This window comes from Pyxicephalus adspersus, chromosome 9 (assembly GCF_032062135.1).
Source record: "Pyxicephalus adspersus chromosome 9, UCB_Pads_2.0, whole genome shotgun sequence".
NCBI lineage: Eukaryota > Metazoa > Chordata > Amphibia > Anura > Pyxicephalidae > Pyxicephalus > Pyxicephalus adspersus.
This window is the reverse complement of record NC_092866.1, coordinates 21,912,849-21,927,949: the sequence shown is the minus strand read 5'-3', so window position 1 is coordinate 21,927,949 and position 15,101 is coordinate 21,912,849. Positions and strand designations below refer to the sequence as shown.

At 36.1% G+C, this 15,101-nt stretch overlaps 1 protein-coding gene across 2 annotated transcripts in view; it reads right to left on the bottom strand.

Moving 5' to 3' along the window:
- TOX3 (TOX high mobility group box family member 3) overlaps positions 1–14,623 on the bottom strand; it is an 80,258-nt gene extending 65,635 nt beyond the window's left edge. For both annotated transcript variants that reach the window (XM_072422912.1, XM_072422913.1), the window contains exon 1: positions 13,932–14,623. In XM_072422912.1, coding sequence (XP_072279013.1) covers positions 13,932–14,030 — 99 coding nt within the window. In that variant the 5' untranslated portion in view covers positions 14,031–14,623. The remainder of the gene's footprint in view (positions 1–13,931) is intronic.
- Positions 14,624–15,101: the final 478 nt, after the last annotated feature.

Here is a 15,101-nt window from a genome sequence, read left to right as displayed (position 1 = left end):
TTTTTGTAGACCTCTTAATGTATCTAAGTTCTGTAAAAATCATTGTCTTGTTAGCAACATTCATGTGCCTTGCAATGCATAGAAAATTAGTTTGTTGAGCATTTTTACATTTTATGCTTTCATATTGTTAATATCCCATTCTTTAGTGTCCTATGTACCTGATCACACTGTCTCAAGCTGTTTCGCTTCCTCCATTCTGTTTTTGAAGCTGAACTCCACTATGGACTTTATTTATAAACCAGGAAATCTGACTTTCCCTCAAGCCTTACCTGGTGGGAATTAGTTACTGCTATTGAAACACGTGAATGTGGAAGATTCCCATGAGATTGCAAGGTGGGGAAGAAAAAGCGAATTTACCTACAATCTATAGTTTTACCACACAGAGTACTTGTTTATCACTAGCGGATATCATAAGTATTATAAGTTGAATGACACTCAGTGTTATCTCTCCTCCACTGTCATTGACCCACCTCAAGGCTGTGAACAGTAAAGGAGTAGCAGAACTTTTTGACTCCTTGTGCTGCTTCTTCCTCATATTTCAACCCTGCTGTACTAGGACAGCTAGATGCTTTGCTTAACTCAGCTGCTTGCATTAAAAAAAATAATGCATTTATATTTTGTATTAATGATGACAAAGCTGCCTAATTAGTCTTTAATGCCTATACCTTTTACATCTATCTTCCCTACAAAAAGCATTTCCTATATACTTCAAGGATACAAAAAAAATATGTAACAAATTCTATAAAGTATTTTGCTGAAAGTCGCGTACAATTACCACATGAATGGAACTATCAAGTAACAATAGACACTGCTCTATAGTTTTTGCTTAGGCACTTACTGAATTGTTTTAATACAAATTAACATAGAAGAGGTAACAAGCCCCAAAAGTTTTTTTTTTTTATATATTTTCTAGGGAAGCAATGCATATTTAAATTAGAAGATAGATATTCTTTTTTAGCATTGTAAATCAATACTCATTGCTGCCTTTCCAGCTAATTCTTGTAAGAATTCACATAAGATAGAATTACAGCACAGAACATATGGACTGGATAAATGCAATAAAGCGCCATGGCTCCAAAAACATGCAGTTCATTTCTAAAATTAACAACTGAAACTCTTAAATTGTCAAGGGTGGATATGTTGGATAAATGGTGTACACAATCTAATTTAAACCTGGAAACTGAGGTTTATTAGCAGTCAAACATTTAACACAAAGCTGAACAAGTGAAATGTGGCCAAAAGATCGCACTGTGATGATAAACTATCATCAGCATACGAGACCTGAATATAAATGATAAAGTCATCTTATAACAAAGGTAGACAATTTAAAGTATGTGGTGAAAACGTAAATGGGTAAACTCTGGTTAGGGATGCAAACATGTAAATTTATCAGGTTTGCTGCATTTAAATATATATATAAGGAACCTGTTATTAGGAGAGCTGGTAATACTGTCCTACAGTATATTTATGGCACATGTTTTTGTAGGAAAGCAACCTATTTTAAAGGACTTTTCTTTTTTTGCTAAAGTCTATTGGCACATGTACAACCAGGCGTAGAAACAGATCTAATTCCATAGATGTTTGAATGGGAAGTAACTGTAAATAGCTTATTTATTACAGAGATGTTAGTATTTATTTAGTTTCTTTAGTATCATACTTGATATAGTTGGTACTTGTGCTTAGTGTATATGACAATGAAGCTACACCACAAAAAACTGAAAGTGCTTTGGCACTATTTATTACAATTTATTATTAAAAATTTATTATTTTATTTGTTTATTTATAAAAAAAACTAAATAAAAAGAGAAAATACTGAATCAATTTTTAAAAGCAAATCGGCACACATTCTTTGCCAAACCATATATATTTTATGGCTTGGCAAAGAATGTGTCACCTTTGGAAAGTGGACCCATAGGTCCCTAAAACACTGGTGTGCTGGTCATTCTCTTAGCTACAATGGATGCCACCCAGAGACAACGTTTGTTCTGTACAAGATTACAAGGTAAAAATAAAGGAAAAGCCTAGCAGCCTACACACTCTAAGGACTGTAAGCTGTAACATTTGATTTTTAGTTGTTTAAAACAACCAGTATGATCAGTGCTATATATAGTACACATACAACTTTCTGAAAATTGGACATCTGTAACCAAAAAAAAGCAAACATGAACACATAGAAATGCCTTTGGAGAAGTGAAATAAAATGTAATTTTTGATTTAAAACTTGAGTAACTTGGTCCACAACAGCAATATAATATTGAATATAACAACATGGAAGAATTTTTAATGTTGGCTGTGATAAGCACTAGATTAGTCTTTAAAGATATGTTATTGGCTTACAGAGGTTTTTTTTTTTAAGTTTACATTAGTTTATTTTTCCTGACCAACTTAATTGTGTAAATATGCAGTATATTATTTTGGGGATATTACACTCCCTCTAGACCACATTGACCCATTACCTAAACATACATGTACTTTCGACATAAACGTTGTTTAAGTAAGAGTTAAGGTACACTTTAACTGCTACAGATAAAATTTGGGTCTCCTGGGTGGTTGAATTTTTGACCATTAATTAATGAGAATTCCTCCAAATACTTTAAAATGTAAAACAGCAATTTTATATTTATTTAATCCATGTATTTACCTGTTTTCCAGGCGCTTAGCTTTGCTATATATGGTGGTAATTTCTGTAACTGTTGATAAAAGGTTACGGTTGCTTTTAGAACATCTGTAATGAGCCCTTAACACTTTTCAGAAACAGAGGATCTTGTATTATGGCCTGGTAACTGAAACTTACCAGAACTTTCAACAACGTATAAATATACTTTCAGGACTAATTTCTTTTGAAAGCCTCAAAATAGCCCCTTCTAAATACAAAATACACAATAACTACACACAAACCAGTTCTGCAATGTAAATGATCAGGTATAAAACAGAGATTGTTTTGTTTCATGCTGCTATGACATTTTCCCAAGCTTGTTTTAATATAGCTCCATGTATTTAACTACCTAATTAAATAGAGTGTGACTTTTATAGGGAAAATGTCAGTATTTTGCAGTTCATTAAATTCATCTAAAGCAGTGAGACTTTTTTTCCCCCTCTATCCTGAAGGGAAGAAAAAAGGATTATTACCTTAAGTCATAAACTTGTATTTTGTGTTTTTAAGTTTGTTTTTTTTTTTTTTCCTTTGTCTTCACAATTAACAGAAGCGTTTGAACAGATGTCCTGCCCACTTTAATTCAACCTCTTGTTCATTTGACGATATATACTGGACTTGGAAAAATCACTGGTATACAAGCTTCAAAAGACATTAAGATGTCACATTTTATTATCGACATGCAGAACTTTGCAAGTTCTATAAAAATAAATTATTTGCAGTGAAAAGATCAGAGAAAATAAAGTACATATGATATGAAATATAATAACTCCCCAAATCCTACAGGGCTTGTGAGTTGTCTACTTCACTTTCATACAACATTTCTTTGATGAGACTTTCTTGCTAAGAGGAGGAGGAGCGTTGTGTGTGCTTTATTTAACTTGTTCTGTATTTAAAGCTTAGGAGTCTCAATACTTATCTATCAGACATAAATGCCTAATTTCTCATGTGCAAACAATGATAAATTGATTTTAATTAGTTCATTTTTCCCTTTCTTTATGTCTTAAAACAAGAAGAGATTAGGCTGATAATAGATGTTGAAGAAAGAGTCTGCACTTGTGTTTGGTTGTGAACTTTATTTTAAGAGGATTAGTAAAGGTGCTTAATAGAATCAAACCACAAAACATTTCAGTTAATTTTGGTTGCTAATGCTTTATAAAGATGCCCACTGGAACAAAATTTTTGTAGTAGACTATTAAGTATAGTAGCTTTGCTAATTGTTCATCATCATAAAAGGAACCTTTAACACCATACTTCACTTACAGGCTATTGACTGGTGGACCATATAGTCTATTTAACCAGATAGCATGTGTATTCCATTTGTGCATCTTGTTTTTAATTTTTGGCATAAGGGTTTGGGTAATAAAAAAAATACAAGCTCGTAATGTCTTAATCTCCTTCTACATAATTTCTAATACATTGAATAGAACTTGAAAAAAAAAAGTTGTCATGGCTGGAAATCCAGGGACTATTTCAGATGTTCTCGGAGTAGCTTATAGTACTAGCTGTTGCACATCTGGTATATTTACTGACCAAGAATCAACAAATGCTAAGATAACCACAGGTATGAACACCTGGATGCCAACGCTTTAAATAAACTACATTAACATGACTAAGAAAAACTATGAAAACAGTTTACAATGAGAAAAATAAGTATGTATAAATTTAGTAAGTAACAAAATTATAAGAATGGTGAGCACTAGTCTATGGCAGCCAACCAAAAAGACCGAACCTTCCAGGGGTGGCTCAATTCTTTTTTTAATAATAAAAGCATAGCCAGTCTGATTGGCTACCTTGTATTTTAACATTCAATCTTTTTGATCTCAACTAACTGCACAGTTTCTGTATTCCTGCTAACATTGCTATAGGTAGCCATTTGTGGATTAGAAAAAGAATATATTAGCCATAGCTGGGTCACGTACTAGGTGTGGTGTGAGTAATATTCTCACATACCATTTCTTTCTTGCATGTTTATTTGTTATCAATGTTCTCATTTGACACTAAACAGTGTCAGGTTGTGGACACTGTGTTTGTATGTAAATATATATATTCCAGTTGAAACAGTATCTAATTCTTATAAAAACAACAATCCTATTTGTTTTACAAAAGGTGGTTTAGCTTGTGCAAGATCACCATTATGCCACCATCACCAAACTGTCTGAGTCAGCTTTCCTGCTTTATAATTGCTACAGCTGCTCCCATCAAGGTCAGATTTCAAAAGGCAGCTTTAAAAAAAGGTTTCTCTCATTCCTCATTATATTTATCACTAGTCAGTTGAAACAACATTTGGTATTAATACAGTGTGCTACAAACCAATAATTACAAACAGTATATATCAAAAAGTATCACACTGACATTTCACCTTTTCCCGCTGCTGGCTACCTAATTTATCTTTCTTTCCAAAGGGAGTGATGATGGGCCATTTTGCTACTCATACATATGGACAGCAATGGTCGCAAAATGTGTATTGTGAAAATGTATCTACTGAAACATTAAATACCAATTTTCTACTAACCAGGTTTTTCCTAGGTTAATAGGAGGAAAAAAAAGCCACCACACAGCAATTTCCAGTACTATGAGTGCTATGTATTATATACATACAACTTTCTGAAAATTGGGTATTTGTAACCAAAAAAAAAAAAAAACATGAACACATAGAAACACCTTTGTAAAAGTGAAATAAAAATTTAATTTTTGATATAGAACTCAAGGGAGAGAGTGACTTGGCTCACAAATTTTATATATTTTGAATATATATTTTGAACAGCAAATTTTATATATTTTGAATATAACATGAAAGAATTTTTAACGATGGCTGTGATGAACACCAGATTAGCCTTTACAGATATGTTATTGGCTTACTAAGGTTTTTTAAAGTTTACATTAGTTTATTTTTCCTGACTGACATGTGTAAATATGCAGTATATTATTTTGGGGATATTACACTCTCTTTAGACTAACTACATTGACCCATAAACTAAGCATACATGCACTTTCAACATAAAAGTTGTTTAAGATTTATGAAAAGTTTCTACGCCCGATTCATTTTTCAAACAGAATATTGACCTACTGTGCTAAGGATCTACACTAATATATAGCCTACACTATATAAACATAGTATGATAAAAACAAAATGATGAGGTTATTTTTGACTTGTATAAAGCCAGTCGGTACCACTTGATGTTCTAAGCATAGGCCCCACAGGAGTAATGTGGTCTGCCATGATAATATGACAAATGACAAACAGAGGCAAACTTACCATGAACTACCACTAACAATTTTCAAAGCCCCTTTCAAAGGAGAACCACATGCACAACTTTGACTATATAAAGCCACATTTATTTGTAGTCAGAGCCATTAGAGGAACAGTACATTACAGTCTATTGCCTCCACTACACCCCCCCCCCCCCCAAATACCAGAATGTCCAGTATAAATAGCATATATGAGGTTTATAAATATTGTAATGGATATGTGGCACAACATGTTGAATCTACTTGGCAAGAATGTGTACTCCTTGTGCATTGCCTCTTATATGTATTCCAATTTAAATCTGCTTTAGTTCAAAAACACCATTAAATCCTCAAAGTTCTACACATGAATAATTTTGGACAAAATCATACTCGTCATTTAGCACACTACAAATATCTATGTAATAATCAGTGTGAATACTAGATGTAACCTTTGACAAATATCAGATTTAGAAAATGTTACAATGTACTGTTAAAATCTAGTTCTTGTCTTTAGGGGGTATATGGGTTATAATGACAGGCGTTGACCTTATTCTCATTAGATGTGAAATTTCTGATCGACCTGTTACCTAGTGTGTGTTGCTGCTGCTAGCCCTTTGACAATAGGCTATTAGCTTTGATCATAACAGCAATTAGTCAGACAATCATCTACAATGTAAGAATAAAGCTGGTCAAAGACATCAAAAGAATCAGACAGCTAATAAGTGCATGCTTACATCAGGGTGCATGGAGTGATGGGGAAGGGGCACACTTGATTTTGTGGTTTATCTTGGAAAACAACCAAACCAAAATAACCGGTCACAATTTTTGCCAAATATTTGGCTGGGGAAGCCTTGTACGGTTTTGTTACAACATGTATATTAGGATTCTTGTCCAACTTGGCTGAAAAAATTATCTTGTGTCTATGGATTGACATACAATATACAGCTTGGATACAGTCAAGATTACACAAACTGCAGATCATGACTATTAAGTGAGGCAGTTGGCTTAATAATTACAATATCTGTCCAAGCCCAAATGTTTGGTTTTCTGTTACCAACTTTTTGTTTCTCACACAGAGATTAATCCGTTACATTGCTCCTAAATATTCTTGTTTGGTGTCTTGTCTTAGCTGAATAGGACCACACTGAAGTCATTATAACTGATCTGTATTTGATATCTGACCTTTAAATTCAACCAGACACCTTAAAGAACATTTAGCAAACTTTGAAGGAGCAAAATTTATCAGAATATTTTTAGCTATACTATCATACACTAAAAAAAAGGACTACACGATACAAATTGTTTGACAGTAACATTACTAGCTATGTTTTTATATATTTAAAAGGTGGACACAACACAGTTATCCCAGGAAAAAGTCATCAATAAGGCATAATTTAGGCATGTCCACATGGCAAATAGCCTCTTAATTTAGCTAGCTCAGACACAGCACTCTATGTTCATGCAACAAGTCTCCACTAGTGCTAAGCCCCCTACCTCTGCTGAGAACTTCCTCTACACCTGTTGATTAATTCAATGCTTTCCCCGTCTAACTCCTGTGTTTATCCCCTTGTTTCTTTGCCTGTTCCCTTGTGCTCTTCCAGTGTTCCTCTTTGTCTATTTCCAGGATTCATGATTCTTGACCTCTCTTGCTTGCTGCCTGCCTCGACCTAAGATTTCCTTGACCAGTTTCTTGTTTTATAATTTGGTACAGTTCATTATCCTGCCCACCCTTGTGTGCCCAAGGACTGCAACTTGGCAGCAGCCAGCAGCGCAACATCCTCACCACTAGAGGCCCTGGTGAAGACCTGCTTAGATTCTGCACCCTAGACCTTTTCAGGGCTCTCACCACCCATTGTGCAAGCAGTAGTGGCCCCCTGGAGGGTCTGTCACTCCCTGTGTGACCAGTCCTTGCATGCAAAATAAACATTTTAAAGTTGACATTGTTAGATGCCTATATAGAACTAGCCAGGTATAAGGCCACACTTTAAACCTAATTGAATTGATCCACATAAGCTTCATGAAACAGCAAAACCCTGAGCTCACTTTAAATATCCAATAGAAAGGCACATAGCTTTATTATACAGAGGTCTGCAGTAAAACTACACATAAAAGATGCCAATCTGTGAAAACTAGTAGACCAGGCTATGACACTGTTGTTCACAATAAGCAGAACCCCTTTTCATATTTTATCAAAGAATAAACTGAATTGGGTTCTAGGGGAAGTCAGTACAATATTATCACTTTTTAAAATGTGTATCAGCCATTTTCAGACATATAGGTAAAAGTTATTTTGTTCCTATTGTAATAGATCACCCGTGCATACTTTAGGCATCTAAATTTTGCTTTTTTGGCTATGAGCAATTCTTTTTATAGTCCCCTAAAAAGGAATATCATACAAATACAAACAGATTCCTCTTATTAGGGTAAACGGCATGTCACAGATTTATTTCAAGTATGTAACTTTGTAAAAGGACATTTTAGCAATAATGTTCATAAATGAATTTACACCATGGCCCACTGAAAATGTATTAACTTTAAATGTACAGTCATATGGAGCAAAAGCTCTATTTAATCAAATGCCCATCATGTACCTAAATGTAAAGGTCAATTTACCCCTAATCATTGGCAAAACAGGCCTCAGGAGGATGGGGGACAAGTAGCCATCACATTTGGATGAAATTGTAGATTTTTGAACATCTGGCTATTAGGCTGCATACACACATGCAATAATTGTCGCTGGAAGGGATCTTTCACAATCCTTTCCAATGAAACAAGGCTGCACGATGCATGAATGAGCGCTGTACAGATAGCATCATTCTGTTCTATGGAGAGGGAAGGGGGAAGAACAACAGAGTGGCACCACGCTGCGCTCTTTCCCCTTCACTTTTATTAGCATCTTTCGTGGATCCGCCAGGATTGATCCATGAAAGACGAGCGTTGTACAAACGCCTGATTCTTGTCCGATATGAGCCGAGGCGATTATCGAACAAGAATAATCTGCTCTGTGTACATAGCCTAAGACTGGGTATCTATCATTGTTAACAAGAGCCAAAAGGGAAGGGCTAGCCAATGTAGACTGAGCCAGACAATGAATACAATGTCACTATAATGACTGTTTATTAAGAGAATGTTGTTCAAATAACCTGAATCAACCGAATGACATACTTGATGACTTGTAAATGAACAAATTCACTCCACTGATAAAAGTTAAGCTCTAATTTGTCTTCATAGGGTTATAATAGATCAGTAAAAAAAAAAAAAGAGCTGTTTCTGCCAAAACAACTTTGTAAGGATATCAGTGGAAGACCCATGGAAAGTATTTGCTCAATACACCAAACATATGTGATTTAAAAATGTAACAAATGATCGCTAAATAGATAAACCATTTCCTGTTGCAAGTCACTGACTTGGAACAATTAACTGCCCTGTAGGCACCATCATCATCTGACACAGCAGCTTTCCTTTTCTTTTAAATCACAATAACAAGTACACAAAGGATTCCTGTGTCCATATAGTTCTTTTTCATCTTGGTATCTGAAAAGCACATTAGTGCCCAAGCTGTGAAACATTATCAAAGCACTACAGAGTGCAGAGTTGATATAAGAAAGTGTAAAAAAAAATTCAACCTCTTTTCTTACATTGTACTTGATTGTAACTCACTTTCTACTTAATAGCCATAGTTAGTGTTTCATTCAAATTTAATTTTAACGGTAGGCTTTGAAAACAAACTTCTTTGGTTTTCTCATTATTCACTGAAACACTGTAGCATCATCAAGTAGTGAACATCATCTAACTTATTCATTGTGCTTTAGACATTGACTGTAGTGACATAGGTTCCTAATGGAGCAGTAAAGACATCAGCAATTATATTATAGTAGTGTATAGAAGAGAACAGCATGATGATCCAATCAAAACATTCGTCTAGCAAGAATATAAAAAAAACTTTTTTTCTTTCCCACCTGTCACAAAGTGTTTATTCACTATCTACCTACAAGATATAGACTATTGTACCATGTAATTATCTGACAACTTAATAAATATTTACTTCATTCTTGCAGGAGACTGAAATGTTTGATCTGCAGCAGGTGCTCAAGATTTGCTGATGGCTATAAAGCCTAAAAGCAATATTTGAATTTACACAGACAAATTGACTAAAATAACACAAACTTGGTGTATTTTCAACGAAAATACCCTTTCTGTGACAAAAATAAAACTTTTTGGAGAAAGATGGGGCTGCCCCTGCTAAAACTTCTTTAAGGGAATGCTACTTGTTAACTAAGCAGATCAAGGTTCAACATTTTCTGTGCCAGGCTCTAAACAAATATTAAGAAAAAAAATGAATAATAAAATCCTACTTTCTACTGCACGTTTATTTTGGGTCTTTAGACTTTAGTTTGTATCAGGAGTTGTAAAATCAGTTACACATCACCAGGCAACTACCATTTTTCCATAACTGATGCCTCCTATACTTTTAGTTATATTTTCTGGCTCTATGCATTTAACATACACCCCAAACAGAATAAAATATTAATATATTCTTTGTATGAGCCCATCATAAAACCTAATAAATCTTTCGGAAAAAAACTACTCCAACTATAAAAAAAAAGTTCCTTCCCATGCATTATATTCCAGGTATGGTAATATGGCCCAGTGGTGTGCACAGAAAAAGAGTTACCACCAATAAACAAAGGGTATGCAGGAACTGCCCATATATCAAAACAAACAAAAAATAAACCTTTAGCTTCATGGCCAGCTATTGCAGCGTGTACTTCATTCTGCTCAATGTTAAAGTACAGAGTTGGACACATTATTCTCTAGGGCATTTCCACTTGGGTACATGCATCAGAAGTGAACTTTTTGTGGCAGATCCTGTCTTTACCATAGGTGTGTGCTTGGACACTGGATAGATTGGGGTACAGGCTGTGGCATGAAAGTAGGCCATGCAACAAAACCTACAAAAAGGAGATTTCAGATCCCACTTGGAAAATAGTTCTACCATTACAAATTGAAAAAACTTTTGTTGGACCAGAGTTCAGTCATACCTGGGCCTACGCAAGGATAATTATACTGTAAATGGTCTAAATTTAGAACTGTGCAGGCTTCCCTATTAAACATTTAGTGTACTATAGCTTCTGTTCCAGGATACCTCTAAGTCTTTGGAGATAACAGGTTAGAAGTCACATAAACTATGACAAATAAAGCTTTCCCAAACTTACAGTGATAACACATAGATAGCCCTTCTCCTGTGCAGAAAAGTATCACATAACACAACCATGTAGAGTTAAGATGTATGTGAACAACCACGTGGCTCTGTGTTGGATACTGTTATGGTTACTTAGTAGCATGGGTCATTGGCAGGCTGTCAGACAGTCGATTGGGCTTAACATCATCCTAAAACAAACTAAATAAAGCCAATATACCATTATCATTATATAAATTGTATTACTTATTATATGGTAAATTTCCTATATAAGCCCAGTTGGGTTCACATCTGTGAGATGCATACCAGTTGGTGAACTTTGGTGTCATTAATTCTCAATGGCACACCAATGCACTTTGCAGCCAAACTGTGGTGCAAACACAAACGAACAAAAAAGAAAAAAGTGCAAGCACTGCGTTTTATTGTGCCGTGGGTAGTCTATGCAGAACGTGTGCTATTGTGCGGTAGGCAGCCTATTTAGAAACAAAATATGCACTTTGTTAACTAATTAAATAACTCACCCCAACCACTTTATTAAAACAAGGCCATCATGTGCAACTGAAATGTAAAAGCTGACCTTAACCTTTCATGGAACTTAAGCAACCCTACTCCCCTGTCTGGTGGTTTTAGCTAAAAATAGCAAAAACATTATTAAAACACTCTTTGCAGGAATAAGCTCCCTCTATCTAATGTCATTCTGCTTTAAGGTGTGAAAACTGTTATAGGCGCTGACTGGTTGTCTTTTGCACTAACAACCAATCAGTGCCTCTTGCTGCACACAGTTTTTAACCAGTAGGGTTATCTTCCAAAAAAACTGGGGCTACTGTGAGCTAACCAGAGAAAGTTTGAACCTGCCAATAAAGTGCATAAACGGTGTATTTATTTCACTGTTTAATTAATTTTTAATAATTGTAATATTTTACATGACAGGCAGGGCAGCACGGTGGCTCAGGGGTTAGCACTCCGGCCTTTGCAGCACTAGGTCCCAGGTTCGATCCCCAGCCAGGACATTATCTGCATGGAGTTTGCAGGTTCTCCCCGTGTCTGCGTGGGTTTCCTCCGGGTACTCCGGTTTCCTCCCACATCCCAAAAACATGCAGTTAGGTTAATTGGCTTCTCCCTAACAATTGACCTTAGACTATAATAATCACATATGACTATGGTAGGGACATTAGATTGTGAGCTCCTTTGAGGGACAGTTAGTGACACGACTATGGACTATGTACAGCGCTGCGTAATATGATGGCGCTATATAAATACTGTATAATAATAATAATAATAATAATAATAACATGACCAGCAAGAAGAGAGCTTTCAGAGCACAAAGACAGATTTACTTCTTAAAAGTTTTATGTGTAGTCATTGTTTGTCTAAAATTATAAACAGTTTATGTTAACACATAGGCCCAAAATTCCATGTGTATATATTTCTCTAAAATACACTTGGACATCTCATACATCAAAAGCCAAAGCATAATAATAGAGTAAATCAGATTGAAAAGCTGTCTGCCTTCAATTGTTACATTTGCTATGCTGAACCTATGGTGTTCGTATCAAACTTCATCAATGGCTGATTGGAATGTCTTGGAACTTGTATATGGCAACACTACTAAAAGATCACATGTAAAATTAAAGCCCGCCATCCTTTATCACAGTAAACTAAAAACTGTGACTCAAAACTGCACACTAGCTTGTTAAGGGCTGCTACAACTTGGCCCAATACCTTGGCTCCTGTTGGCATGCAGCCACCCAAGCTCTTAAATGTCACTCTTTGTTGAACTTTACTTTTTGGATGTATCCCACTAATCTCACGAACAACCTTCCATACGTGAAATATCATTAAAAATCATATACCTGCAGTTCAAGTGTAAGGAATTAGAAATAGGATCTCCAGGGAGAAAAAGTGCATGTAAAATATGCACAGATTTGTACATGTGATTAAACTGAAAACACACCAGGTCATCATGTTATCTGAACCACAGTAGTAGAGAGGGATGGTGAACAAGTCAGGAAGTCTCAACTTTTTAGGATTCATATACAGTGAAACACAGAAGATCGCAGGAGACTTCAGGTAACCTTTGCAAGATTGTGAAGGATGGCAAACCAAAGGATTACTATAGCACTATATTAAATTTCCCCAATCTCAATTCCCCTTAAATCCAAACTATTAAACTTTACTGTCCTTAGCAGCCTATTTAACATAAAGATAATTAAAACTGCCCAAAGCTTCTATGATCTCATCTATGCTCCATACAATTTGTCATAAAAAGCAATTAAGAGGTCTAAACAGTTTAAAACCTGAACACAAAGTGAGACATTCATTTATTTCCTAACAATAGAGCAAAGGAGAAGGATACACACAACACAAGTCAATCATTCCACACAGTGTGGATCTATTCAGATCAAATATTTCTGTTGTCAAAACACTGCTACAGTATGACAAAGGATTAAACACAGATACAGCTCATGCAGACATCAAGCTAACCATGGGTGCTTATTAGGTAAAAGAAATACAAAATAGCAAGGGGGGGAAAAAGAATCCTAAGCCATGGCAAGTTCAGAGCTGGCTGCAATAATTAGGGCATGTGCTGTTTAAATACCCAAAGCATTCTCTAATTAGACTAATAGTAACCACTCATTAATTAAAAGCTGGATGACATCAGTTACACAGTTAAGTGTTTAAGATTAGCACCCTGGTGTCTTAGCCAAAGGAATGGAATATATACAAACATTATAAATGAATGGCAGTTTGTGGCAATCAATAGATCGGGCAGGTAGCTATGGAGGGAATGATGTATTAGAACTTTGAAAATAAATACAAATATTGTCATTGTTAAATAATATTTACCTTGTAGGTGTAGTAGTCTAAACACTGTGAAAAGTCCAGATTGGGGGATTCTCCAGGCAGGGCATTGCCAGCAGCTGCCGGGTAAAACCTTACATCCATGTTTTAAAGGGATGTCTTCCAAGTTGCAGTTTTCTCCCAGTCCTAATTGGTCAGCATTCAAATCTTTCAGGTGCAGATCAGATACAAGTTACAGGATCAGATCTTCCAGGGACATTAGGAAAAAATCAGTTTGGTTGCAGGAGACAAGTCCGATGGGATGATATTTTCTTTTTCAGCTGCAAGTAGCTAAAAGCAGAGGACTTGCCGAGGCATTGATGAGCAGCAGCTGCTATACACAAAGGAGCCACGCGTTAGCTTATTGGGATCAGTAGCTCCGAGCAAAGCACAGGGTGCTGATCACAAGCGGGACAGCTAAACCAACCCCCCTCCACCACTCAAACAAGACAAAAAAAAATGCCTAAAGCTGAGGTCAACCCACAACAAGCCAAAAAATAAGCAAAAACTCCAAACAGATCCAGAGGACTTTATTCCACCAATCAGGGTTTGTGCAAAGATGGATACATGAGTTTCTATGAAATGGTCTTAAAATAAAGGGAGGGGTGAGAGAGGGTTTATTAGAGAACAAAAAAAAGTCTTTGCAGCCAACGGTTAGAGAGTGGAGTTAGTGGAGGTAGAGAGACCGGAGCTGCTGCTGGCAGGGCTCCCTAGGAGAAATGAATAAGTAATAGGCAATGACAAGCAGGAGCTGGGTCCCGCCCCCTCCATAGGGACACGCCCACTAAGTGCAGCTGCTACTGTGTACACAGTGTGTCCATGCTGATGGGGAGAGGCGCCTGCTGTGCTGATAGGATGCTGAGCTGCCAGTGATATAGTGCTGGGGTCTATCAACACTGACTGGGTGATCATACACTGACTACACACAGCCACTGACAGGGCACTTTACCGGCATGCCTGTGATCTGCTGCCACTAACATTGCAATAAACTGCCTGGGGTTATTTCATTCAGATAATGCTTACATGGATGCTGGGAATGTGTGTGTCTTATATATGCTGCTATGTCCTGTGCTGATAGAATGTGGGGAGAATATTACAAACCCAATGTCATACATCACAACTAGCCTGCATTGCAAGGGACTGGCCTTTTACATTGCACTCTTTCAGAGATCTCTC